Source organism: Borostomias antarcticus (genome assembly GCF_949987555.1).
Source record: "Borostomias antarcticus genome assembly, chromosome: 18".
NCBI lineage: Eukaryota > Metazoa > Chordata > Actinopteri > Stomiiformes > Stomiidae > Borostomias > Borostomias antarcticus.
In genome coordinates this window covers 12,985,801-13,013,783 of record NC_140251.1, presented here as the reverse complement: position 1 = coordinate 13,013,783, position 27,983 = coordinate 12,985,801, and the positions used below count along the sequence as shown (strand labels likewise).

The following is a 27,983-nucleotide window of genomic DNA, read 5'->3' as shown; positions in this document are numbered from 1 at the left end:
CTCTTGCTCCAACACCACCACCACACAGGAACACACTTCACCCCCAGACCAGACAATCAATTGGGAGAGCTGTTCATCCCCATGGAACACAGATTGGGGTCAACATATCCATTAAGAACACATACTCTTCTGGCCAGTGAGCACACTAGTATATGTGTGTGTGTGTGTGTTTGTGTACCCAAGCATGCGTCTGTGTTTATGTCTGTACAAGTCAGCAGATAACCTAGTAACCATAATATTCCCCTCTTCTCCATCCCTCTCTAGCCAGCCATGCGGAACAGTGTCTCCATCCCAGGGACTGACCCAGGGACTGACCCAGGGACTGACCTGTCTCCATCCCAGGGACTGACCTGTCTCCATCCCAGGGACTGACCTGTCTCCATCCCAGGGACTGACCCAGGGACTGACCCAGGGACTGACCCAGGCAGCTCCCCTCTGTTCAGCCAAACCCGTTTAGATGCAGATAAATCTCTTTTATCACTCCGCAGATCATTCTGGCATTCCCACTTCCCATTATAGTGGGCGGGAGTACTTGCCTTGACAGATTAACTCCTTCAGCCAATCAGCGTAACAAAACTTTTCTCAAATCCAGTCGGAAGAACAGCGAAAACGTCTTTTCCTCCGAGAAACGCGAAGAACGTGCAATACGCTTGCAATTGTTTGATTGTTATTATTCTCTATTTCTGTAATACTGCACTCGAGACTGTTTATTCTAATAAAGTTAACGTTGCTGCTCGTTGCTTCAGGAGACTGTTTTGCCATGGGAACCACTACTGGGGGGCAGAACAGCAGTCAAAACACAGTCCCTGATTGGCCCGGTCAAAACGTAATCAGAGAATAATCGTTTGAGAGAGAGGGAAGTCCACACTGATCTGCTGAGGGAAAATTAAAGTGAGCTCGCGAAATCACGATGGTCTCACAAGGCGAGGGTAAACCAGCAAGAGAACAAGCCCCCACAGTGACGAGCGGAGAATGGCCTGGTCTGTGTATAGACTTGCTGTACATACAGATGGATCTACAGTCATGAATAAAAGACCCCCCCTCAGGCTCAGGCTGTGGTGGTGGTTGAGTGGCTTGTTCTGTTCTCCTTCTATTCTACTACACATCCCTTCAGGACTCGCTATAAACAGCACTCCGCTGCTTTATGTAACACACGTGTTCACACACACAAACACACATGCGTGCACGGACAGATACACACACTCACCGTGTTGTAGACAGAGTAGGCCGCTAGCACATGAAACAGAGCCTGCTGCCTATGAGAGAGAGAGAGAGAGAGGCATGAGAAATTGGCGTACATCTAACTGAAACATCTGTGATTTTTCAGTGCTGTAACTGGTAACAGTGTTTGAGAGGTGGTCATGTGTGTTCATAAGTCAGAGGACCCGAGTTCAAACCCAGTGTGGGCGGAAGCTATACTGACGAGCGCCGCAGTGACACCTGTTAAATTAGCAGCAGCTAATGTTAGCTTGCTAGCTATTAACTACTTCAGCTACATGTTAGCAGTAGCTAACGTTAGCTTGGCAATTGCTAGCTACATAAGTAATGTACCACAAATTTTACAGCTAGTCTACTAGTGTACAGTGCCCATGAAGCTGCCATGGTCTATGGATCGATCGACTATCTAAAACGGACACTTTGGCTCCTGAGCTCAAGTCCAAATGAATGGAGGTGAATGGGTGGCTGTGTTCGGGTGGCTCTGAGGCGCCCCCCCCGGGGTGGTTCGGTGCACTGAGGGCTCTACCCTGCACACCCCAGTCCAAACCCTGCGTCTCTAGCCCCCCACACGGGGAGCTGGCTTGTTTTGGCTGTGTGCGCACGCAAATGCGTGCAAGCGGGACATGTTTGGTTTGGTGCTGTGTCCATTACGTTGAGACCTTTCTGCCAGGCCAAACCACGTGTCTCTGTGACCTTCCCACATGGAGATATGGCCGTTTCAATCCCATGCCTTTTTTCAGGCTGTGGGACATGTTTGATATAGAGTGCCTAAGCGGAAGCAGGAAAAGCCGTCCCATGGGACCTTAATTCGGGAAAAATATGTACAGTAGCCAATGGCGATAAACAAATAATTTCTTGATCACATTTGAATTGTGCCACGATCATCACATATGTTTGTCAATTTTAATTTTAATTGTGCAAGTCAAGAAAGTCGCAGTTTGTCGTACTACTGTAAAGCAGTTATTCCAGAATGAGTTTAAAATGATTCAAATAGGTGAAAATCACTATTAGTCTGGCCATGTTGAGAGCTGCAGGAATGCGAAAGGAGAGTTAGTCAGTTCTATAAGAGCTGGCATGCGAGATCGGCTTTACAAGGTTTTGGTGAGCGTTAAACGAGTGTAATGTCGGTTAGCTAATATTAGCTAAATTGCAAGTTAACCGAGATTAGTAAAATTTAACATCATATGTGATGTTCAAGGCACAATTCAATCGGGATCAAGAAATAATCTTTCTCACGCCGTTCACTACCATTCATATTTTTTCTGATTTAAGGTCCCATGGCGGGTTTCTCTTCTTGCTTCCGCTTAGGCACTCTATAGCCGCGTTTGTTATGTTGAGACCTTTCTGCCAGTCCAAACTGAGTGTCTCTGTGACCTTCCCACGTCAAGATATGGTCGCTTCAATCCTGCAGAGCACCCTCTGGTGGCTAGGCGGTAAAGTGCATGGTCGGCCCATCAACGCGCCCGTTGTCCGTTTCTGCATTTAGTAATAGATGTCTTCTGATGTTAGTAACTATGTGTTGTGGACAGATTTCTAAATGACCTGTCAGCATTCAAATTAGCTAACTAGCTAGCTACAATTTGAATGCAACCGGGGACCTCTTCCAGGCACGCACGTTTTAAACGGGCACTGCACTAGTACAGTTCAACACTGAGAAACAGCAGAGCGCTCCTTTCAAAAAGATCCAAATCAATGATGGTTGGTCAATTGGTCTTCAGAGATGAACACAGTCCAGGCTATTGAAACAGAGACAGTGTTCGGAGAGTTATTGAGGGGTTATTGTGGGGAGTTATTGAAACGACAATCCTTTCTTAACTCGATGAGGAATGATTACTCATGCATAAACCATCTCAGCCTTGCATGAACCCCCACCATGGTTAGGAGTGAAGACGTTGCCTGTCAGCATGATTTATAACTACAACAGCCCATAAACAACCCTAGGGTGACAAGACTCTGGCAGCATTGGTCCAAACCTTCTGGGAAGTGCTGGACTGTACTGTTGTAACCTAGTGGACGTCCTGACCTGCACATTCTACCACGCTCCCTTTGTGTGTCTGTCCTCCCTGCAAATGTTAAAGCATTAATGAAGCCAGTCTGAATTGGTGTGTGTGTGTGTGTGTGTGTGTGTGTGTGTGTGTGTGTGTGTGAGAGGCAGATGTGCCAGACATTACAGAGGCCTGTGATCATTGTGGATCAGCTCACATCTTATCAACCTTTTCTAACAAAGGGATAAAGCCTGGGCCTCTGGGTGAGCGCGCAGTCTGTATCTCGTTATTTGCATTGTATGTTATGTAATGCTGGTTTGTCTGTATGTGTTTTATATAATTTTGTATTTGTGTCAAAATGACCCCCTCAAAAATGAGATGCTACATCTCAATGGGCTCTCCTTTCAATAAAGTCAAATTCAAATCTACAGTATTAGCTTGCTGGGGACATCATATTGTTTCAGGGCTGTGCATAGAGAAGAGAGGAGACTCCTTCTCACCACAAACAGCTAGAGCGTCACCAGCCAACACCCATGACCCTCACAGTGGGATACAGTGCAGAGTGAACAATGCATGTGTGTGTGCGTATTTATGTGTGTACACGCAAGTTTGTATTCCAGTAATCAAGCATCTGCATTGCATGCGTATGTGCATGTTTGTGTGTGTGTGTATGTGAGAGAGAAAGAGAGAGAGAGAGAGAGAGAGAGAGAGAGAGAGTAATTATGCATCACTGGCCACCCACTCCCTCTAATTGAGCAGGCAGTGTTCTCTACATCTGACACTTCAGCAGTCTGTCACACAGCACATGTGATGTTCTGTACTGTGGGAGTAACACAGCAGAGTGGTCTTTGTCAAGGCATTAACTGATATCATGTAGACAATAATCAAACCCCCTGGGGTTATGGTGTACACACTCGCTTAAAGAGCTTTAAATAGCCTGTGTGTGTGTGTGTGTGTGTGTGTGTGTGTGTGTGTGTGTGTGTGTGTGTGTGCATGTGCCCAGCTGAGTCACGGAACAGTGTATTGTTTGGATTCAAAGTCTTTGATTGAAATGGGAAAGGGGACACGCTGGGAGGGAGTGAATGGCATACTCAACCACACATCACATTCACAGATATGGTAGAGCTGGCCATGAATTATATTCTAATTAAAATGATATTCTGACACTAGTGACTAATAGTGAGCCAAGATTTTGTCTGCACCTGCTCTCGCCATCTATGCATAGCACACTATATTTGTGTGCGTGCGCATGCGTGTGCTGAGCTCATCTGTGCATGCATGCGATTCTGCTAGCTCGTATGCGTGACTGTGTGCATTTCCGTATGAGTGTCATTTCCTGTGGGGCCTTGCCCACTAACAGGAAGACCAATGAAACACAGAGGAAACTGCTCTTGTCTTGGTTTGGTGTTCGCGTGTGGGTGTGTCTGTGTGTGTGTGTGTGTGTGTGTGTGTGTGTGTGTGTGTGTGTGTGTGAAGGTTAGGATCTGACTTCAGCCCTGTAGGAGACTTGGCAAGGTCAGCCCTGGACACGAGAGGCTATGCAACAAAAACAGTCAAAGCTTTGGAGTCATCAAACCAAAACAAAGCTGGGGGCTAAAGAAACCCGTTATGAAAGCAAAGCAAACCTTATCAGTTACAAAATCCAGACTAAAGGGCAGCGTTGATGTCATACGCCCCCCTGCGTGTGTACCGATAAGAAACCAGCAGACCTACTTGACCCCGAAGCGGTCCATGAACATGATGTGGTTGCGAAAGGTTCTGTTGACATCCAGGTCGATCTGCTTGATCTCTGCTGAGTAGTCCCACGCTTGCCGCTTCATGTTCTGACCACACAGAGAATCTGGTTACAGCATTGATGATGACGCCGGTGACAACACAATGCAAATATACAGTACAGCACCTTCCCCAGACGCTGTGTTATGTAAATTCTGTCTATTGCACACCTGGATACAGTCTCAGTGACGGGTGTGAAGGCGGAGCATGTATAATAAAGGAAATAGAAGCACCAGAAGGTATACCAGAAGAGGGTCACTGACCGAAACGTTGTGTATACCATTAAACGGATTCCATTGAGAAATGGACAGTGTGCGGGTGCTTCTGTGTCCTTTATTATATGTGTAAATTCTGTACACAGAATCTCTCTTGAAACCGGAATGTACCAGAATACCGGTAGATTTTACTGGGATCTATTTACCTCGTATTTGCCAGAGTTGTCCTGCTTGATCTTCTCTATGTCCAGCAGCAGGGCCCAGACCTGGCCTCTCAGCTGCTGAGGAACGCCCTTATAAACCCGCTTCACCATCTACACACAGGCACCAGAGACAGGTCAGCAAACACCACACAAGTTATACTGAACTTATGAATGATAATTATTGTAATGTTGTTTTTTTTGTAACAGGCATTTCCAAATTTCTAAATCACCAGACAGGCAGCAAGAGAAGTGCGGAGGTAGCAAGAGATTCCCCTGCCACTGGTCAGGACTTCATAGTTGAGAGTAAAATTTCTTTATTAGGAGTTACCTCTTGAGATACAGTATCTCGTTTTCGAGAGGGTCCTAAGTTAGTTAAGTTAACTTAGGCTTAGGGTAAAGTTAGTTCTATAGTTCCTACTAATGTGTTTTTTTAATTGACTAGATAAACAGAGGTCAGGAAACAGAGGGAAGATGGATGGGAGTGCCTCTGGTTCGTATACGCAAGGAAGTGTTTTCGGCTCTAGATCCTCACCTTGTCACTGGTCCTGTACTTGTCCCATTTCTTCACCATCTTCACCCATTTGTCCACCCGCTCCATCTCCAGCAGCTTATGCTGGGGGGAGGGTGACAACATACAATAGTTAACGCTACAGAACTACTCCGGTAAATGGTCCTGGCTAGCAGAGCAGTCTGTTCAGTCAGATGATCCTACAGAACGTACCTTCTCCTCCACAGAACTTGGAGTTGGCAGCTCCTCTTCACTGAGGAGAGAGACACGAACAGAGGTTCATTAAATGTCTTTAATAACAGGGTTCTTATAATCCCTACAATGTCAACCCATCTATGAGAAAGTTGTGTGGGTCAGTGCGTGTGCCTGTGTCTTGAGTATCAACGTGTGTGTGTGTGTGTGTGTGTGTGTGCTGATCTATCCCTATTTTCCACCCAATGCCTCCACTCTTACCCTCTGACCCCAGCCTGATGGAATCTAACTAGCCGCCAGCTACAGTCTGGACCTCCAGTAGGAGAACACCCAGTGGACCAGGTCCGTCTGTCAGAGACTTACTGCAGGAAGCCGAAGCGGTCGGTGATCTTATAGATGTTGTAGTCAGCATCCTCCCAGGGGTCGATGTGGACGCCCTCCTGCCTGCCCTGGGAACACAAGCACACGTTTGTCAAACAGCTGTCAACAAATTCAGCGGGTCAGCAGACTTCAAAAATACAAAGCGTGATATTTTCAACGTCTTAAAGTCGCACAGAAATCAAAAAAGCATTCTGTCCCATTTCGGTTCACATAATTGGTCATAGTGTTCACCTATTCAACGATGTATGCCAAAAAAATTACAAGATTCTACATTTGTTGTAATCTTATATCAAAGTATATAATTTCTTACTTCCTGGAAAACGGTAGGTCACGTGCAATTATGACACCAGGTACCTTAGATTTTAGGCCAATAATCTCACGACATCCACCCTGTCAATCAAAACGTCAACTAATCTGCAGCCTCAAGTGTTGAATATCCCGCCCACTCCATAACGTTCCAGTGAAATTCATCTAAACGTATGTCCCGCCCTTGCAGCCCGTTTCAGGTGGAAATACGTCAAAGTACGGAAGCAAGATGTTCTCCAACGTCCCTTTCGGTGTATCTTTAAGGTCGTAGACGTACTGGGTGTGTTTCTGGTCAGGGCGGAGGCTGAGCCCTCGGAAAAATTGTGTGCGCTACGCTAAAGCACTCTCAAGTGCTTCAAAGTTGTACTATTTTAGACTTGAGGCGCTATTGAGGAGCCTGCAAATGCTTGCTCCAGTACCCACTGAAAACGGAAAAGAGGCACTTGCTCTCTGAAGAAAAAGCACCAAGTGGATCCACAGCCATCAGAAGGGGAAGAGAAGCCATGCAGTGAGACCACTGGAGAGCCCCCATGTTAGATTATACTGCCGTCCCAACTGATGGTGGAACAGTGTCTGTTCTTCTTAATGGATGCGTTAAAGTGCTGTAATCCCAATATGTGTTCAATGGTAATTAACAGTTCCCTAACATGCATGCGCGCACGAACACACACGCGCACACACACACACACACACAGCTGCAGGCTGTGTGTGTGAGTCTGTAATCAGCCATTTTCTCTGCCAACCATAGTCTATTCTGGGTTAACAGACAACAGAGACCCAGTTCTTAGGCTCCTCTATGTGGGGAAAAGCCCTGGTGTGAAATGTTCCACAATTTAGGCCATGATAGAGCAATAATGCTGCTCTCCGTCGGTCCCCTGCTAGCCCAGAGAGGAGGGCATCACTTCATATCCCATTACTTGATAGACAAAGAGCTCTTCCTCAGAGCTGAGTTGTTCTGCCTGTCTATCATTAGTGGCATGGATGGCACAAGGCTGTGAGGCATGGCAAGTGACAGCCCTGTCCCAGAGATCTGCTGCTTGACCCCGGGGGCGAGGCACTGGGCACACCTTTCTCTCTGTTACACCTTCTTTGTATCCGGCCTGATCACACTACAGATTATCCACGGATGTTGGACCATCTGGCCTATCCGCCGGTAGACTCATTATCACCTGCATCATGCAAAAAATGTAAAAGAAATAATAACCAATCAACAAATCTAATGAATTAACATGATTGGTTACTTGAGCGTTTGGTTGTCTACTCTGTGGGATCGGTGAGCCAATCCAAACACAAAGAACAGTTCCTCTGATGGGCTCATCCCATTGGCTCACCTTGTCATATTTAGAGATGATGTCAGCCCGTTCCTCTGCTATCAGTGTCTCAATGTCCTTCTTCATGTCAAAATCTGAAGTAAAAAGAAACAGAAGAGGAAAGGGGGAGGAGAGTTTGTTTAGCTACAGTAGCTCAGGAGTTACTCAAGTGTCTATGATGGATCCATCAATCAAACAAACAAACAAACAAACAAACAAACAGATAATCAACAAATCAATCAGTAGTTAAATGACAAGCTGTTCTTCTCACCACCAAGACTGAACCAGAAGAACATTTAATTTGATGTTTGATGCTTTAATGCAGACCACTCGCTTGTGTTACTCTCATTTATTGCAGAGAAGAACATGTTCGGTATTGCTGCATTTGTTAGGTCGAGAGCTTTACTGTATGCCAGTCCAAACCATGTGTCTGTGACCTTTCCACAGCGGGATATGGCTGTTTCAATCCCCTCATTGACAATGAATGGGGGGAGTCCAACAAATGAATGGAGGTGAATGGGCGGCCGTATTTGGGCAGTTCCATGGTGCCTCTCTCGGGTCGCAGCAAGCGGGGGTCAATGCAGTGCACTCCGGGCTCTCCCCAAACACACACCCCAGTTCAAACCCCATGTTCCTAGCGCCCCCCACAGGGCGGTGGCTTGGCTCAAAGTTTTGTTTTAAATTGTGGATCTGCCTCGTGATTCAGATTCGCTCCGAAAAGTAATGGGTTCTAAGTTGGCCCCATGCTACACCCCTCCACCGAGTTTCATGAAAATCTGTTTGGTAGCTTTTGTGTAATCCTGCTAACAAATAAATAAACGAACAAAGTAATGAACGAACACACGCCGCTGAAAACGGCGCCCTGCGCTGTCGTGGTGGTAAAAATAGACGACTGTGACAAAAACACATGCTGCTAGAGAGAGAGGGGGGAGAGACAGAGAGGAGAGAAAGGGAGGGAGGGAAAGAGAGAGAGAGAGAGGAGAGAAAGGGAGAGAGAGAGAGAGAGAGAGGGGGGAGAGAGAGGAGAGAAAGGGAGAGAGAGAGAGAGGGGGGGAGAGGAGAAAAAGGGAGGGAGAGAGAGAGGAGAGAAAGGGAGAGAGAGAGAGAGAGAGAGAGAGAGAAAGAGAGGCGAGGTCTGAAGTAAGCTAACTGAGTAGAAGCATGTGGCCTGGGAAAACGCTAATTGAGTTGAGAGACGGCGACAAGCACGGGGTTAAGGCCCAGTGGGTGAGGAGGACAGGGGCGACATGACGCACTGTGTGGTGTGAGCAGTGACTGTACACACACACACACACACACACACACACACACACACACACACACACTCTGCTGTGGAACTACCCAGACCACGGGAACTGAAGTGAGGAGCGGATGTTGAGGATGGCAAGAAGTGACCACAGTTATTCTCAGGAAAACCCCCTCCTCCGCCCCCCCACCCCCCTCCTCCTCATCTCCAAGTCTCCCACCCAGCCCCCCATGGCCTCCCCGGGACGGACGGACGGACGGACGGACGGACACACACACACACACACACACACACACACACACACACACACACACACACACACACACACACACACACACACACACACACACAGAAAACAGAGAGTGACAGCAGCACAGCGTGGCTCCTGTCTCTGACGTCTGTCACCATGTGGGACCAGCTGAGTCCTCAGGCGGTGTTATGGCACGATCAGCATCCCCAGCAGACTCAGCAGGTGTAGCAGGGCATGTCCTCTTGAACAAAAGACCCCTCTGTACCCCGTACACCCCCCCACCCCCCACCAGCCGTCCTGCCAGGCCCTGCTGCCGGCTCTCTCCTAGCACACCCGGCCTGGAGCCCCTCTTGACCTCAGCTCCGTTCCAAGCCAGCCCTAATAACCCCCAGCGATAAAAACAGAGATCCAGTCATCCTCCAGAGAGCCACTCCTCAGAACCCTGCTCACCCACGGAGGGTAGCCAGTCGAGGGGTAGCCAGGGCTCCATGCCTCAGCCCCAGCCCCGGCCTACGCCGCTGATTTTAAGCCTCACCCCCACTAGGCCGCTGCTTGTTCATGTCTCCCGCTCCGGAATGGTCCGTCTCCCTGCCTCAGCCCAAGACCAAAACCTTGTCCAGCCTCCGGTCCCAGTCCCACTCCCACTCCCAGCCACGACCCCAGTCCCAGCCTCAAACCAAGACCCATGCTTCAGCCCTAGCACCAGTAACCCCCCCCCCCACTCTCCAACAGCAGCTGGGCCTCCTCTCCCTTTCTCCTCTGTGACAGGTGGGTAATAAAAACAAGAGAACACTCTCCCCTCCACTCCTGTCCTCTCATGCTCTCCCTTTCTCAGCGACCACTGTACTACTCTGCTTCTCAAGGTGACTATTTTTGGTTTGAGGTTGAGGAGTCAGCAAAGTCTATAAAAATCCTTAGTAGGCTGCACTAGTGGGTCTGAGAATGGGTCTGAGTAATAGGATGTGGCACGATAAGGCTGAAGAATGAACTTTAAGTGAGGACACAAACGACACAAAAACAACAACAGCGCCCAGACAAAACAGGCTACTAATTGTCAATAGCAAGCTCATTCTACGGCCATCACACACAGGAAGCCAGGCTAGCCTAAATCAAGACAGTCTTTGATGGAAGACAGTTACTAACAAGGCCCAAAAGTGACAAGTGACGCCCACACATTGTGATGGCTGTGAGCTGTTTGCCTCCTTTGCCAAAGTTAGAGGTCTGGTCCGGCCCGGCCTAGGAGCCGCTCCCAGCCTGACGGTGATTCAGTAGGAAACTGTGTGATTTCAGTGTTCCCGACTAGGCAGGATCTTGGGTCCGTTTGGTCTAGTGTGTGTCGGCTAGTCATCACAGCGCACTATGAGTAACAGCACAGCACAAGAGGTCTCCATGTTGTCTGTGAGTCACAGAAACAGCTGGAGACCTCCTTGGTGGTGGTTCAGTTAGAACATGCCTTCAGTTCCATTCAAAGAGCCTGGCTGTAGAGGGTTCTTTTTAAGTGGTGAGACAGAATTGACTCAGCAGAATGGAGCAGTTTCATCTAACAACAGCATAGTATAGAGAGAGAGAGAGAGAGAGAGAGAGAGAGAGAGAGAGAGAGAGAGGAGTGATAACTGGCTGGTAAGAGATAGTGTGGGTGTTATGGCGTGTAAAACGTTGAGCACAGACTAGGTGTAGTGGTGGAGGAGGAGAAGAAGAGAAGAAGAAGAAGAAGAAGAAGAAGAGAGCCAATTCAAATTAAAGCCACTTTACAAAAGCCCACACACGTAGTGGGCTACATTTAAACAGTGATTGCGATAATTACTACCCACTGCCAGAGAACACAGGATGAGTGAATGCGAAAGAGAAAGGGCGGAGTATAAAGTCTTGTGAGAGGAGATGTGAAAGAAAGAAAAAAACAGGAAGAGGAAGGTGGTGTGTTAGAATTCAAGAATTAGATCATCTCTCTGCAGCGTGGGAGTGTCTTGTGTGGTGTCTGTCGTGGCATCTGTCCTGCAAGACATCATTTCCGGTGGGCGACAGAAGGCTCTAAATCTGACATGCGTGAGCGAACGCAGAATGTGCTTTTATAAGCCCAGGGGCAACATGTGAAGCACAACACCCAAAGGAATATCAGACTATATCCAACGCAGCTGCTGTCAGCAGCACACCAAAGACACGGCCATCTTAATGGCTACGGTATTGAGGTTATCCTATTATTGGTGTACGATGAGTGGCCATCATGAATATCCACCCGTACAGTGAACAGGCCAGCGGGCTCAGAGGACGGGCCGAGACAGCCCCTATCCTGCCATATTAGACATCGGACTGTAGGTCAACACTCGATCCAGACTCACAGCTGATGGAACAAAACATAGACTACATGGTTTTGAAGGCAGTATTGGGGCTCTTTTTCTCTTTGTCACACATGGCCTCTGTAGACCAGCCTAGACCAAAACCCCATATGATGACCTGTGTTTTCCTTCCTGTCCTTCCAATTTGACATTTACTGTCCAGTGATTCACTTCCTGTCGTCCGCTCCCTTGGAACTAGTCTTCATCTGAGCCCCAATCTGATTTCAGTTCTTGCCTCCCATTGGCTGCAGGTGAGTCCAATATCCATACCCAGGGGTGAAAATTAACTTTTTGGCTCACGGTGAGTCACCTGCCAAGGGGACCGTAGATGAAAAAAATCTACCAGCCAAGTATATATTTTTTTCAGATAGCCTTCCGAAATCTAGTCGCCAATTGGAAATTTTACCTGCATTTGGCCGGTGGCAGGTGTTCATTTTCAGCCCTGTTACCATACCCTTATTCTTTGTGTTTAAAGCCCTGAAGAGGACGTACTGTACAGTGGTCGAAACATTTAAAAGCTTTTAGAATAAATTAAAATAATTTAGCCACTATGATATAGGCTTTTTAATATATTTTTCCTTCCTGGTTTTTGGAGCGCAGGATTATTCTTTTGTTTGTTATACTGTTATTTTTCCCTGTTTCAATGAGCATTTTTGATCCTCCTTTGACAGTTTGGACTAGAACAACCAGTCATTTCCTCTTCGTCTTGATGATCAACAGTGTGTATGTGCATATCATATGTACTATATTTTTACGTATGTGTATGTGTGTGTGTGTGTGTCAGCGGTAGCTAGCTTGTGTAGGAAGGGTGTGACTGTAGACACTTCCTGGCCAGAGTCTATCCTGCAGAGCAGCTCAGCCACTGTCACTCTGTTTACACGACGGTTCAGTGGGAATCAGCGTTATTGTGATTCCTTACCAGAGCAATTCTGGTTTGAAACTGGGACTGGGGCATCGTAGGGAGATTCTCAGTAGAATGAGTGTCATCTAGCACCGAGAGATGACCCAATTGCCTTTCCAGTAGCTCGCACCTTGTACACACACGCACGCACGCACGCACATGCACACGCACACGCACGCACACACAGCCCTGCACAGTCTGCTTTTGCCGTGAAGAGGGGAGACGAGTCTCACACACAGAAGACATCTGCCTCAGTTCAGCCAGCCATGCCCTGCTTTGACCTCCCCTCCTTTACCTGCCCCTCCCCTCGGCCCGCCCTGCCCCGCCCTGGTCAGTCAGTCCGGCTGGACACACGCCTCCCTGTTCATGGTGACTCACAGGCTGTGGTCCAGCCAAGCCCCAACGTCTGTCTGAAGCTGATGAACTGTCTGTAGCTGATCTCAATCCATCTCTCTCTTCAAGAAAAATCTAAAAAAGCAATTTCTGTCTACATATAATTAACTGACGCTCCTTGCTGCTGGGTGGTGGCTCGCTGTGGTATCCTTGTGGCTGGGATACTGCAGTGAACCTACCAGGGACTGTCCAGCTTACTTGGGGCTTCCCTTTTCCTTCATGGACATCCACCATTTCTGATCATTTGTACACCTGTTCATTTTGGAAGTGTTACAAAAATGATGTTTCTCCATGATTGAATAAATAATATCGTATCGTAACCATCAGTTGGATTCAATGGCCCCCGCCTCTCCATCCCCCCAATTTCCATCCATGACACAGCCAGTCAGAGGGAAGGTCATAGTACAGAACTAAGGCCAGATATAGCTGTGTGTACTTATGTTCACGGTTCATATAGTTTTAGTGCACTACATAAAGTATTCATGGAGCACGCAGCTGTCTCAACTATCACACTAAACTAAACATAAATGTACAAGACAAAATACAGCATGATGATGACAAAGTAGGTGTTATTTATGGGTTACCCTACAGGGTCCAACAATAAGGACTTCCCGGGGCAAGTAAAACGCCACATCGGGCGAGTAAATCAAGCAACTCGTAGTGAAATAGTAAAAATGAATGTCATTTTGTCATGTAATGCAATTGAGCGTTCAGACTTTTTTTTTCTGTCCTTGTTCTGTTTTATTTAGCTACTAAATAAAGATTAAACAGGATGATCAACTTTAGTCTTTGTAATTTGATAACCACTATTACAATAACAATTTGTATAAGGGCAAGTCAAAATTGACTTCGGGCAGAAATTGACTTCTTAGCATACGACCCTGGCCTACAGTACATGGTCATCTTCTAGCCAACTAGCCGCTTTGTTAGGGCAGGGCCACATTCCACAGTTACACACTAACAGAAGTGCCTATAGAGACAGTCTGACTGAGACACCAGAGAACACACACACGCACGCACGCACGCATGCACACACACACACGCACAAAGAACATGTGATGTTGCTGACCAACTCAGTGGGCTTCAAATTAAAGAGAAGAGAAGCTCGCAGAAGAGAAGGCCTAAAGTTTCAGTACAGGTTTTCTTTTGACCACCCCATCTGAAAGCAAGGTTTAAACAGATACTCCACCCTCTTGTCTTTGTTGACGGTTGAGTCCTAAATAACACAGACAGGTCCAGTCCAGGCCAGCTCAGCAGCACAGGAAGAGGAAGAAGCCTTGGTTTAAACCACCACATGGCTCCAATTTCCACACGACAGACTTGCATGAGCCCAGCATACTACTCCACAGTCCTGATACAGCCTAATGTGTGGCAGCCACTCACTGTGTGTGTGTGTGTGTGTGCGTGTATGTGTGTGTGTCGACCTAGATGGAGAAAGAGAGGAGTGAACGATAAAAAGAGAACACTGTACCGTAAGAAGCTTGACCTGTCTGTTCACCACCAGTCAGAGTGAAACTTGTGAAAGAGATGTGAAAACACAAAAGGAATTTCTCACGGGATTTCCACCAGGCTACTGTGCAGACCGACAGACAGGCAGCCGGGGGGACCCTCACTCAATGAGAACTCTGTCCTCACACCGTACCTAGCCCCACTCTCCCGAGGCCAAGATAAGAAAATGTTATTGGTGCCACAGACTTCAGTGAAAGTTCAACCTCAACAGATCCTTTGTTCATTTCCTCTCCGTAGGACCTCAACACAGAGCCATGTTAAAGCAGGGCCGGAGCCCCCGAGGATCAGGATGTCAGGACAGGAAGTCCAGGGAGGCCAGTCAGAGATGTTGAACAGCCTGCTGCTGATCTCCTTAAAGGGGAGGTATGGACCCTGAGTACCAGTCACAGGACAGGCACAGACAGAATTCTCAGTCATCGAAGAGACTAGTTACCGACTACCTAGCTCTACACTAAAGTCAATGTCAATTTTATTTATATAGCACATGTTCATACAAGCAAATGTAGCACACAGTGCTTTACAGGATAAGAAAAGATAAAAAGATAATTTATTAGTAAATGGTAAAAAAAAAGAAAAAAAGAAAACAAAACAGGGCCGATAATATATGAAAAAAGAGAATAGAGAACAATGTTAAAGAAACAGTACAAAAAGTTCAAAATGGAGAAAGTGTAACTACAGTATAACACCGGTACAGCTACTGTACATGATAAAAGAGAGATGAAAAAGGAATGTCTTAAGATCTCACTTAAAACTTCCCAGTTTCAGCCATTCTTAGGTTTTCTGGCAGGGTATTCCAGAGGCTGGATAAACTGAAGGCTGCCTCCCCATGTCTCTTGGACAGAGGACCTCAGGGACCTACTTGGTGTTCATCTTGCAGCATGCAGGTGCATGACTATGGAGTGATTTATAAACTAATATAATAATCTTAAAATCGTGCTGAAGCATTTTGTTTTGTTTGAAGTTGACAAACAGATTTCTTTTGTAGACCAGATAGTAGAGCTTTACAGTAATCCCACATGCTACTGATAAAAGCATGCATTAGTCTTTCAGTGTCAGCCTGGGAGAGAAAAGGTTTCTCTTTAGCAATGTTTCTCAAGTGATAAAAATGTTGTTAACACATTCTTAATATGGGCCTCAAAATTAAGATCAGAATCAAAAATGCCACCTAGGTTTCTGACCTGGCATTTGGTGTTCAGTGTCAGTGTTTTTAAGTGCCCAGATAGTCTCTCCCTTTCAACTTTTTCACCAATGATCAACACGTCTGTTGTGTCCTGGTTTAACTGAAAGAGGTTCTGTGACATCCATACATCTTTGTCAGTAATACATTCTACCAAGTGATCAACTGAGTTGTAGTCATCGGGTGTCAGAGATATACAGCTGGGTGTCATCTGCATAGTATGTTGATATAGTGCCTCCTAATGACATTACGTAGGGGTAGCATATACAGACTGAAAGGTAAGGGCCCTAGAATGGATCCTTGTGGGACCCCACATGTCATAGAAGTGTTTTTTGAGCTGTGATCACCAAGGGCAACAAAAAACTCTTGCCCAGTAAGATAGGTCTTGAACCAGTTAAGGACTGGACCAGAGAGGCTGACCTAGTTCTCAAGTCTTCTAATAAAGATATCCTGTCAAAAGCTGTGCTCAGGTACAGAAGGGCAAGGACACAGAGCTTTTTGGCATCAGCGTTGATTCTGAGGTCTAAGATGAGGGCAAAAAACTGATTAAAAAGTATAGAATACAATTTGCATATAGAAAGTCATTTAATTGTTTGAATACAATTTTCAATAAAATGTTACTTAAAAATGGGACTGGATTGCACTGTGATAGGATGACAATGATAATGAACTCATAACGGTGACATACTAGCCTTCTATAACTCCTAGACTACATATTACCAAGGTTAATAACCCAAAGAAAATGAAAAATCAAAGACAGACTGTATGGTGCATGCTCTTACAAGTGAAGTGACCAGTCCTGCCTTTCAACGCATGGGATATATAATAATCTAGACGTTTCCTACCCTTGCCTTCCCGAGCTGTAGACCTGCGTCAGAACAATGACCTTCAAATGCCAGAGAACTGCAGAGCGCCAAACATGTGTTCTGCAGGTGTGTCAGTGCAGTCTGTAGATATGGACAATAGCCAATTGTTTACCCTCGACTCAAAACATCCTCCCAGAGCCTAGTACTAACCCTAACCCTAACCCTAGCCTAACCCTAACCCTGTACAATAGTCCTGGGTGTATAGCCTATAGATCCCTAAGACACACACGGAAGGCTTTTGAGTGAAGCTATGTCGTCAGAAACAAGCCTATAGCATCACTAGTAGGGCAGTGGAGAGACAACATATGTTTATTACAGTACAGACACAGCCTCAGTCTCTCTATGTATCCCTCCCCCACTCTCTCTCTCTCCAATTCAATTCAATTCAATTCATTTATTTGCTCAAGTAGGGACAGTGTACATTGATGAACATTTTAAAACAAAAATGTAAATGCACTATAATTGCAGTCAAAAGGCTGACTTACATTGGTAGTCCCCCTGCCAGATGGTACAGACTGTTCCCTAGTGTGAAAGAGTTAGGCTACAGTGCATTTCAGTACATTACAATAATACGTTACTTCAGTAGTTGAATACAATAATATACGGGAATATAAAAAAAAAAGAAAATACAATATCTTCTCTCTCTCTCTCTCCTTCTCTCTCTCTCTAGTCCAACTCCCTCTGTCTCTCCAGCATGGTGGTACAGTGGTGTTTGTGTTTATGGGCAGAAAATAGCAGCGGTGGAGAAACTCCTTGACCCAGGGGGGAAACATCCACATCCACACCACAGCAGGAGCAGCAGAGGGAGGCACAGAATAGATCCGTCTCTGTGTGCTCTCTCTCTCTCATCCGTTCTCTTTCTCTTGTCTGCGCTTCAAGCACATCACTCTCTTTCCCTCTCTCTCTCTATCTGTGATCTCTCTCTTTCTGTTGTCTGTGCTTCTCTCCCTCTCATCTGTACTCTCTCATCTGTGCTTTTCTCTCCCTCTCTCTCTCTCTCTCTCTCTCTCTCTCTCGGGTGTGATCTTTCTCTTTTCTAGGCTTCTCTCTCCTGAGAGAACGAGAGAGAAAGAGATCACAGATAGGGAATCTGTGATCTCTTTCTCTCTCGTTCTCTCATTCTCTCTCGTATCCTTCTCCCGACGCTGTGCCCACAAAAACACTCCATGGTCAGGAACCCCCCCCCCACCTACCCTACTCCATCTTTAAAATAGGAAACAAGAAGATGGGAGTCTGAGGAGAGGAGGTCAGTCCTCCTGGGACTTGTCCGTGGTCTGGCCCGCCCTGAGAACCAAGGATGACCCAAGTCCCCTGACCCTAAGCTCAGCTCTCTCCCCACTACCTTGAGGGGAAAAAGCTCTAAATATAACAATGACAACACAATGCATGCAGCAGGCCAGCAGCCCGGCCCCGGAGACAGGCCTCTGTTCCCAGACTGGCAGCACGTTTAGAAGTCGTGAGCCTATTAATAAACAGTGAACCGTGGAGACCCTGCTGAGAATGCCATGTTCTCATAAATGGCTCTTCTCCCTGTAGACAAGAGGATCATGGTCAAGAGCATCTAATAATACTGTAAGCCAGAGGAAAACGACCTCACATTGGGAGAGAGTAAAAAAAAAACAGCTGTGAGTTTTTGAAGTTAGGCTAAAGAGAGTTTGTTTGCCGACATGGTAGGAATGCAAGAATAAACGGTCATTGAAGCCGTGCATTGGCTTAAACCTAAACCCCTGGACTATGAAAGTCACACTGATAAAGAACAACAATTAGACTGTAGGGGAGAAGGGAGCGTCATGATGATCATGATAAACGCTTCCAGTCCACTATCCATCAATAATCATGTCTCAATCAGCCACTCACTGGGTTTGTGTAAAGTTAGGAGGGCAAGCTGGCCTATCCAGGGCTTCCTCCTCAGCATCACATCAGTAAGTGAGAACAGCATCATAACTGAAGTGCTAAAACATCCACCGTTTGTGCACCACTACAGTACCCTCGTCAATTCTACGGCAGCATGCTCTTTCAGGGCCGAATACATTCAATTATTCAGCAAAAGAGAGAACACACAACATATGTCGCCCAGCAGAAAGGAGAAGGGGACAAGTGAGCTAGCCTAGCAGTGCCTCGAGCCAAAAGCCGGACAGAAACCCCAATGCCTCATACTGTAGACCCACAACCTCGCCTCGCGGCTCACGCATGGCGCTCCAGTGGTTAGATGGTTGTCGTCATGCTAAATGCTGTTTTGGGGAAGATAACACTGTAGTCTTCGGGATTACACCCAGCGTCTGAAGGGGAAAAATGTCAGAAGATTACCATCTGTAACATAGCAGCCGGGGGCAAGTCCTCACAGCAAGCCTGAAGGTCTGATACTGGAGTCAATTCGGCCAGAAAGGAAAGCAACAAGAATGTCCTTTTACTTTCACTGATGTACCCTTGTCAGGCTCCTGTAAAGGGTCTCAAGCAACCTCTACCAAACTGAGGAATCACATGTCATGAAATCAGTCTAATCTCTTTTTTAGCCTGACAACAATGCATTTTAATGAACTCCATTTAAAGAACACTTTGAAGGTCACACAACCTTATTCAGGTATAAGTCACAGTCACACACTTTCTGCCCACTAGTACATTATCTTACACCCTCAGCCAAGAGGTCTGGGCCTTTATGGCACAGGTGCTACAGTTTGCCCTGCAACAGTGTTTTTTGGGGCTATTAGCTATGGATAGTAGCGATACACTAATAGGCCTACGCCTACATGATAATACTAAAATACTAAGAGACATTTCTTAAGATTGGTTCCTCTTATCTATCAGTGACTGTGATCTGCTTTAAGAAATCGACTTGCCCTGAAGTTACCAAAGAGAAAGACTTTTACAGCATTTCATACTGAACAAACACAGAGAGCAGATATGATAATGGCCACAGTCGCAGACAGTAAATGCCTGCGTTTCCCTTGAAAGTACTTGGGTAACAGCCATAACTACTGTAGCGTTAGCCTATCTCCATCACATGGTGACACCCAGCTTTTGGCCGATGACACCCCGTCAGGAGGCAGTCTCAGAGTCAGACAAAAGGACTATTTATGCCACTCTGGAGGGAATAATATTATCAGTGCACACAGCACTGAATATCCTCTGCTTTTAAACACAATGGATGCTATTGATTTAACCAGAATAGCAGGAGAATCTTAAATCTACAGGCATGGTAAATGGTAAAATGGCTAGATGGGTAGACAGAGTCAATCAGGATACCAATCTGTCCAAAATGTAGGTTTGTAGGCCGAGAACTGTCATTGCTTAATTTGAAGTTACTGCAGTGGGTCGACAGGCTAAAGGCGCCCCTCATTCCAATCAGGCCAAACACAACACAGGAATGTCAAAAATAGACAGGAAGTGAATGAGCACTTAGGCTGAGCCGAATAGGCCAGCGAGGCTCCTCACGTTCCTATATAGTAAAACAACACTGGGATCGGGATGCCCCTGTGCTGCCATGCACATGACACACATCCTGTTAGTGTTGGGGGGGGGGGGGGGTATTAAGCTCATTGTTTCAGAGCACAGCTAAACCCTGTGAGCTTTACACTAAACAAAGGGCTAATATGCTACCCTCTGAAAGCCCAAACTGCAGCTGGGTCCAGATTTTAAATGAGATCCAGCCTGTCAGCCTCATAGAATCACCAGATCAGGGCTCTCCTGAAGCCAGATGGACAATCCTGGAAGAGATCTAGGACCGGAAGAGTCAGAACCAGAACAACATTAAACATGGCGACAGGACAAGCAAGATCACACTGTGTTACGTCCACACTAGTTATAAGTGAGATTAATTTATTTCCTGAAAAACTGTAGCCACCTAATTTCTAGATTAGCCATGGCAGCTGGATTTTGATACTATCTTCAAAAATCTCCATGGTGAAACCATCTACTGCACCCTGACTACAGATGACTGGTCCTGGCGGGTCGGTCCTGGGGTAAAAATCATCTGATGGGAACACAACTGAAGTAGGCCAAGTCTAGGACTTTATTATGTCACCTCAACAATTATTTTAATGCATGTTCTGCCATCATCTTCTGACGGTGGGCTACGTGTTTTCCAATAAATGCTCTCAATCAATCTATCAATCTGCCAACAGGCATCTTCAATCCAGAGAGGGGGATAATAAGTCAGACAGCTAGTGTTGTTATCTAAGGGGTGTCTGTCAGCTGAGCAGATGCAGCTTTAAACATGCTTCCTTCTTCTGCTGCTGCTGCTGCTGCTGCCTCCGGAGAGAGAGAGGGAGAGAGAGAGAGAGAAGGAAGGAAGGAGCAAGAGAACAGTGAACATGGAGGGGAAGAAGAGGGGGATGGTGAGTGAAAAAGGGAGATGGATGGAGAGAGAGAGAAAGAGAGAATGGGAGAGATTACTGACTCACACTCTAATCAGCTACTGTGGCAACAGCATGGCAACAGTCACATTTCTGATGCATGGCTTCCTTCTCAAGCGCATTCAAGCATCACACCCACCAAGGCTGGGTGTACTGGAGGCAAATCTGTCAACACACTGCACTGTAACTGCACACTGAAGAAGCCTAATTATTACAACGATTATATAAGTTAGTTCCCCTATACAGCTTGTGCGCCTTCAGATATAGATAGACATGGCACTTGGGAGATGGAAACAATACGTTATTAGTGGGGAAGCCTCCATTCATCCTGGGCATAAGCATTCTCATTCTCTCTCTCTCTCTCTCTGTCTCACACACACCAACACACGCACATACACACACAGGCTAGACAACTCTTAGCCCTTACAAGAGGGACCACGCAGACCATGGCATACTGTATGGCTGGCCTACTTCTGACTTGAGACAGACACCACATCTGTAGTGTGTATGTGTGTGTGTGTGTGTGTGTGTGTGTGTGTGTGTGTGTGTGTGTGTGTGTGTGTGTGTGTGTGTGTGAAACGCAAGAGGAAGTAGCTAGCTTAGCACAACCTGGTAAACCGTGCTTCCTGTGCAGATCTTCGGCCGAGAACACTTAGTTGAGATAGCGGCACCATGGCAATAATACCACACCAATAACGGGGTTGTTTCAGTCAAAAAAGGGGAAATTAGGGAGCACACTCACTTCACCAACCGAGACAAAAAAAATTACAGACACAGAAATAGGAAATGATGAATGGGGATTCACCATAACCACAAGCGAAACGGGGGCTAAAAACATGGATTGCATGAAATCATGAAACATGAAATCGCTCTTATTGCTCCTGGGAATTTCCAATTCTCTGACAAACGGAAAGCGGTCCCTCTCCCAGCTCATAGCCTCTGGCTACGTTACTGTACATTGGGCCATTATGTCCTGTGTCTGCTACTGTACTGGCCAAGCAAATAGCTTCAAAACGTGAGCCTAAAAACAAGAAAACGCCTAAACTGAAGATACATTCTAAAAAACCAAGTCTTTGTTTTTATTTGCCTATCAACACAGACAAGCACTATTTGTCTTGCTATCAAAGCAACGTTGACGTTAGATATCCAGATATTCGGTCAGTCACAAAACGACACAGGAGCAACCATCCTTGATGTTGGCAACCACGGCAAACCTGACAATCCAATGTACCGTTAGCTAGCTAGCAAAATGTACATTACTCAATCAGTGAGCAAACTCAACGTTACCTTTTGGGGTGACTTCTCTGCGCTGTCAAAGCATAAAGGAAATCCACTCTTCTCATTCTCTTCTTGCTCATAGACGGTTGGTGGGGGATATATCACCCAACGGCTGTTATAACTAGCTATTAAATAAGACAAATTGTTGACTTGCCAACGTCTCTACTCCACACCGATTCAGACAACTACCAACGGCTATTCTCAATAAATAAATTCAAATTCAAATTCAAACTGCTCTCCCGTTCCTCTGTTCTGTTCTGTTTGAGATGCCACGAGCCGCAGCTGTCTCAGTGACAGGACAGAGAGAGCACGCGCAGGGGCGGCAGGGGGTGCGCGCGCTGGACCAAATGTAAAGGCATGCTGACAGACGGACTTCTGAGAACAAAAAAAAGAAGTGGGCTTTGTCTATGTACACGGTAAACGAATTTATAGCAAATATACACCTTACACGGCACGCATAAACAGATATAGCCTAGTTATACGATAGAGCGAACTTCTCGGCTTCCTTTTCGCCTGAGAGATGCTCGCTTAAGTTAACGTGGACCCGTTAGATATGTCAGTCAGTCCTCAGAAGAAACGGGCAGTAATTCTCACTGTAGAAGTACAGTCAGTAACCGTATGTCTAGTAACGTTACTGATTCAAATGATAAACGAAGATCACTTGCCGTCATCTGGCTGGCAGGACAAATGTTGAAAATATTCACCACTTTGTGTGACGCGGCCCGGGTTCAGTTATTACTTGGTCTCACTGCGTCCTCTGTTGTATTACCGAGGGCACTGTCGTTTCAGTGATCTTGCACCTGCATCCGTCACCGCTAGGGGGATGAATGACAAAACCAACCCACGTCCCATAAACTCCTCCTTGTCAAGCCAACAATATGGGGCTGTATCCGGCTGTATTCATCACACTGGAACTTTAGGTTACTTGCGTAACCCCGGTTCTCTGATAACATGAGTGAAATGTTTCACCTATGGGACCCTACGACGGAAGCTTTTATACAACGTCTGTCCTGATTGGACAGACTGGCAAAGCGTGACAGGAGGCCCCGCCCTCCCAGGTTATATACCTGCGTCACCGCGCCAAACGTCATTCTCGATCAACCTTTCTGAACCCGTGCATGTGCAATTCGGGTAAAATGGTGAAACATTTCACTCATGTTATCAGAAAACCGGGGTTACGCAAGTAACCTTAAGTTCTCTTTCAAACATTCGTTTCAATGTTTCACCTATGGGATGGATATAATCCACTCCCGTATTGCAGAAAAGTTAATGAACCGAGTTTGAGGGCGGAGTGGTTGAAAATCAACAGCCACTACCCTAGGACGAACCGACGCTCAGAACTGCATGAGCCACAGATGGCGCAGTCACATCCAGTCGGCAAAATCTGGCAAATGTGTGGGGGGTAGACCAACTCGCCGCTGCGCAGATTTCTTGCACTGACAAGCCCCTGAACAGTGCCCAAGAGGCAGCCATCCCCCGAGTAGAAAGCGCCCTGAGGCCAACTGGGGGATGCACCCCTTTGCACCCATAAGCCATAGAAATGGCGTCCACTATCCAGTGCGATAGCCTCTGGCTAGAAATGGGCTTCCCCACCCGGGGAGGAGCCCACGAGACAAAAAGCTGGGAGCTCTTTCTAATGGCACTGGTCCTATCCACATATGTGCGCAACGCGCGTACAGGACATAAACAGTGGAGCCTCCGGTCCTCAGTTGAGGAGAAAGGAGTTCACTCACGTCCACATCCAATCTCCGATAGGCAAGGCCCACAGGGCCGAACGGATCAGTTGGGGAGCGGACATCCGCTCGCGCGCTCGGAACCAACGGTCCACGCACAGGGGAATGTGCCGGACCGGCCCGGAACGGTGATTCCACATACCGTTTTGAGTAGGAGTGATCCGTACTCGTAATCACCCCCGGACAGGTCAAACCCACAGGGCCAGGCGGTCCGGATGAGGATGAAACACTTGGCCGTGCGCCTGGGAAACAAGATCCCTGCATAACGGGAGGGGCCAAGGCTGCCCCGAGAGGAGTTGGCTGATCTCTGCCAGCCATGGTCTGCCTGACCAGCGTGGCGCAATCAGAACCAGCGACGAGCCCTGCTCCCGAACCCTGGCTAGAACATGCGGGATCAGGGCGATCGGGGGGAAAGCGTCAAGCAGTACGCTTGGCCATGGATGTGCTAGGATCCATCCGAGGGGCGCGTTGGTTCCCAGGGAAAAGTACAGGGGACACAGCGTGTTTGCGCTTGACGCGAAGAGATCCATGGCTGCTCTGCCGAATCTCTCCCACAATTGGTGGGCCACTTGAGGGTGAAGAGCCCAGTCCCCGTACTGGGGATGACCCCTGGAGAGCAGATCTGGTCCCCAGTTCAGCTCGCCCGGGACATGCACTGCGCGCAGGGAGGCTAGGTGACCGCTGCACCATACAAGTATCTCGCGTGCCAACCCGCACAGAGCCAGCGAGCGGGAGCCGCCCTGGCGATTGATGTATGCCACCGTAGTCGTGTTGTCTGTTCTGACTAGAGCATGACGGCCACGTAACCAGGGGAGAAAGTGCTTCAGTGCTAGGAACACTGCGAGCAGCTCGAGGTAGTTGATGTGGGCGAGACTGAGCCGAGGGGACCACTGCCCATTCACAGCTCTGCCCTCGCAAACCGCGCCCCAGAACCTCAGAGGTTGAAGGGCTGCTTCCACGCACTTGGTGAAGAGCCGGGGGGCAAGGCTGAGACCGAACGGAACCGTCAGGTATTCGTAGGCTACGCCCCGATAAGCAAATCTGAGAAAGCGCCTGTGTGCAGGAATTATGCTTATGTGAAAATACGCGTCCTGCAGGTCCATTGACGTGAACCAGTCGTTGGGGCGGACCGAATGCAACAGAACCTTGTTCGTGAGCATTCTGAACTTGTAGCGCCGCAGATGACGGTTCAGGACCCTCAGATCCAGAATGGGTCGTAGCCCCCCCCTTTCTTTGGCACGAGAAAATATCTGGAGTAGAAGCCGCTGTGGCTGTCCGCCTCCGGAACCATTCGTATGGCCCCTATTCTCAGGAGAGACGAGATTTCGTTCCCCAGTACCAAGGCAGACTCCCCCGCAGCCGCCGAAAACACGACCCCTGCGAACGGGGGTGGTTTTGTGGCAAACTGAAGCCTGTAGCCCTGTGAGACAGTGGCCAAGACCCACGGGTGGACTGCGCATGCGCGCCAGAGGGATCTCGTGAGCGGAAGGAGCCTGACGGATCCGACGGCTAAGCCCGAGGGGGTGCAGGAGGAGCCTGGGACACACGCAGACGGCTCTGTCTGTCCTGCACCGGTCCCTTGGGTGGGACGGGCTTGGATTTACGGGGGAGAACGGAATTGAGGGATTCCCCCTCTTTCTGCCTTTTCTCCTCAGTGGCACGTCGGTCAGTCAGAGCCGGTCCGAACAGGACGTGGGGGTGCACCTCCGCGTCCGCCAGTTGGGACTTTACCCTCTCTGGGAGGGCAGTGAGGTCCAGCCAGGCCCGTCTCTCACAGACCACGACTAGAGCCATGGTCCTCCCGGTGGTCTGCGTCGCTCCGTCCACCGCTCCCAGGGTGTAATCCTGCAGCGCACGGATCTCCGAGAGGAGGGGCGTGGGCGAACGGCCTTCCTGCAGCAGGGCAGCCAAGTCGCCGAGAAGCTCAGCCTGGTAGGCCGCAAGGAGGGCGACTGCATTCAGGGCACGTGCAGTCTGGCCGCAAGACCGGTACACGCGGTGATTAGCCCCGGAGATAGCTTCCATCGCCGGAGTTAGGCAAGTCCCGCGAGACAAATGGTGTGCAACTTCGGGCTCCACCACTGGGAGCTCACCGAGCCCCTCCTGCTGCAAACCCTGGGCATCAAGGTTGGAGAATTCCTTGATGGGGATCCTACCTGACTGGGGCTGGGCCAGTGCATCTTAATGCCCGCGACGAAGTCAGGGGCAGAGGAAGGAGTTGGCGAGGGAGCGGAGTGGCAGAGATGAGGATCTTCCCCTTGAAGATACTCCGGCGCCCCTCCTGGGAGTCTAGCAGAGTGGGCCAAGGGACCCTGTGGGAGGCCCTCCTACAGAGTTCCAGAAAGGAGAGATCCGGTTCTCCAGGCTCGCTCGCAGGGCTGTCGCGACCGGATTGTCCCGGGGGAGGGAAGTCATCCATCCCCTGATCTGGGAGCTCATCCTGCACATCAAAAGGCATGCTAGCCTGGTCGGTGAGGTCTTCGTACGGGATCGCGAGGACCCGGCTCGGTCCCGCCATGGGGAGGAGCGAGTCCATGGCGTGTCCCCAGCCTTCATCCTCTAGCCCCGACGAGGGCACGAGTGGCTCCCCTGGAGGGGGACTGCCTTCGGTCGGCTCTCCATCCCCGGAGGATTGGCCAAATCCGGGGGCAATGGGAGGGGGGGGGGGGGTTGCTCCCTCTCGACGGTGCAAGCCCTGAGCAGCCTTCTCTCCAGGACATGTGGAGTGAGCCCGGAACACGAGACGCGAGACCGGCTGTCTTTAAGGGCAGCCTGCGCATGGGAAATACCCAGGCACCCTACACACAGGTGTGTCGGTCCTTGGCCGCCAGGTAATCACCACAACCCGAGGCACAAGGCTTGTGATCCATCCTGAAAACTTTCTGGAAGAAAGGAGCAGACAGAGATGGTAAGTGACAAGCCGGCAGGCAGGAAAAACTCCTAACCAAGTTAGCCCGGTGTGGGGGGAATATAACGTTAGCGGGGCTAAACGCACGTTAGCCGAGCTAGGTAAGCCCAGTGACTCCGTAGAGTATGGGGCGAACGTATCTAGCTAGTCGCAGCACCAGTAAAAACTACTGAATGCCTTATAACGGCTTCACCAGCGGGACACCGGTAGGGTAAGTCCTGAGTGGCTGTGCTAGTGGGGTTCCGCACTGTGGGTCGGCAACCTCGAGCAGCAGCAGAGGCTAAATTAGCTATTAGCTAAAATAGCGGGGGAAAACTGTGCTTTTATCAGGTTCCGCACTGTCGGTCGGAAACCGTAAGCAACAGCTAGCTTCACAGAGGAGGCACAGTCCAAGAAACACTGAGCCGCGCTCTTCGACTGGAAAACTAACCAAAACGGCCACTGAATCCGTCTGCGAGCCGTTAAGCGACACAGTAGCCTACCTTTAGAGCTTGCAACTCAACGTAGGTTCACACAAAACTTCACGGGGAAGAATGCGAGAATGACGTTTGGCGCGGTGACGCAGGTATATAACCTGGGAGGGCGGGGCCTCCTGTCACGCTTTGCCAGTCTGTCCAATCAGGACAGACGTTGTATAAAGCTTCCGTCGTAGGGTCCGCGCAAGCGCATCCCATAGGTGAAACATTGAAACGAATGTTTGAAAGAGAACATGTACACCTATGTGCTCCAGTGAGTAGTAAATTGGAATTAACTGCAATGAGAATGTGCTATTAAACTGTCATTTAGTTTATTAGATACCAAGTTTTCTCCATGATTATGTCCAACATTAGTACACCGCCTTGTATTTTAGTCTAGTGCTGAAACATGCGTACACTCTCCTTCCATAGCTTTAGATACATTTCAGAATCAGCCCTAGAAAAAAAGTAGATTGACAGAAACAATGTTT

The 27,983-nt window shown here is 48.1% G+C and overlaps 1 protein-coding gene across 1 annotated transcript in view; it reads right to left on the bottom strand.

Moving 5' to 3' along the window:
• Positions 1-22,515, bottom strand: part of LOC311320908 (uncharacterized protein) — a gene marked incomplete at its 3' end in the record, with an annotated part of 30,606 nt that extends 8,091 nt beyond the window's left edge. Inside the window, exons 1-8 of the mRNA XM_084452775.1 lie at positions 22,406-22,515; positions 8,113-8,186; positions 6,458-6,543; positions 6,116-6,155; positions 5,927-6,007; positions 5,398-5,505; positions 4,917-5,026; positions 1,208-1,256 (exon numbers count right to left, since the gene is read on the bottom strand). Coding sequence (XP_084308901.1) covers positions 1,208-1,256; positions 4,917-5,026; positions 5,398-5,505; positions 5,927-6,007; positions 6,116-6,155; positions 6,458-6,543; positions 8,113-8,178 — 540 coding nt within the window. The 5' untranslated portion in view covers positions 8,179-8,186; positions 22,406-22,515. The remainder of the gene's footprint in view (positions 1-1,207; positions 1,257-4,916; positions 5,027-5,397; positions 5,506-5,926; positions 6,008-6,115; positions 6,156-6,457; positions 6,544-8,112; positions 8,187-22,405) is intronic.
• Positions 22,516-27,983: the final 5,468 nt, after the last annotated feature.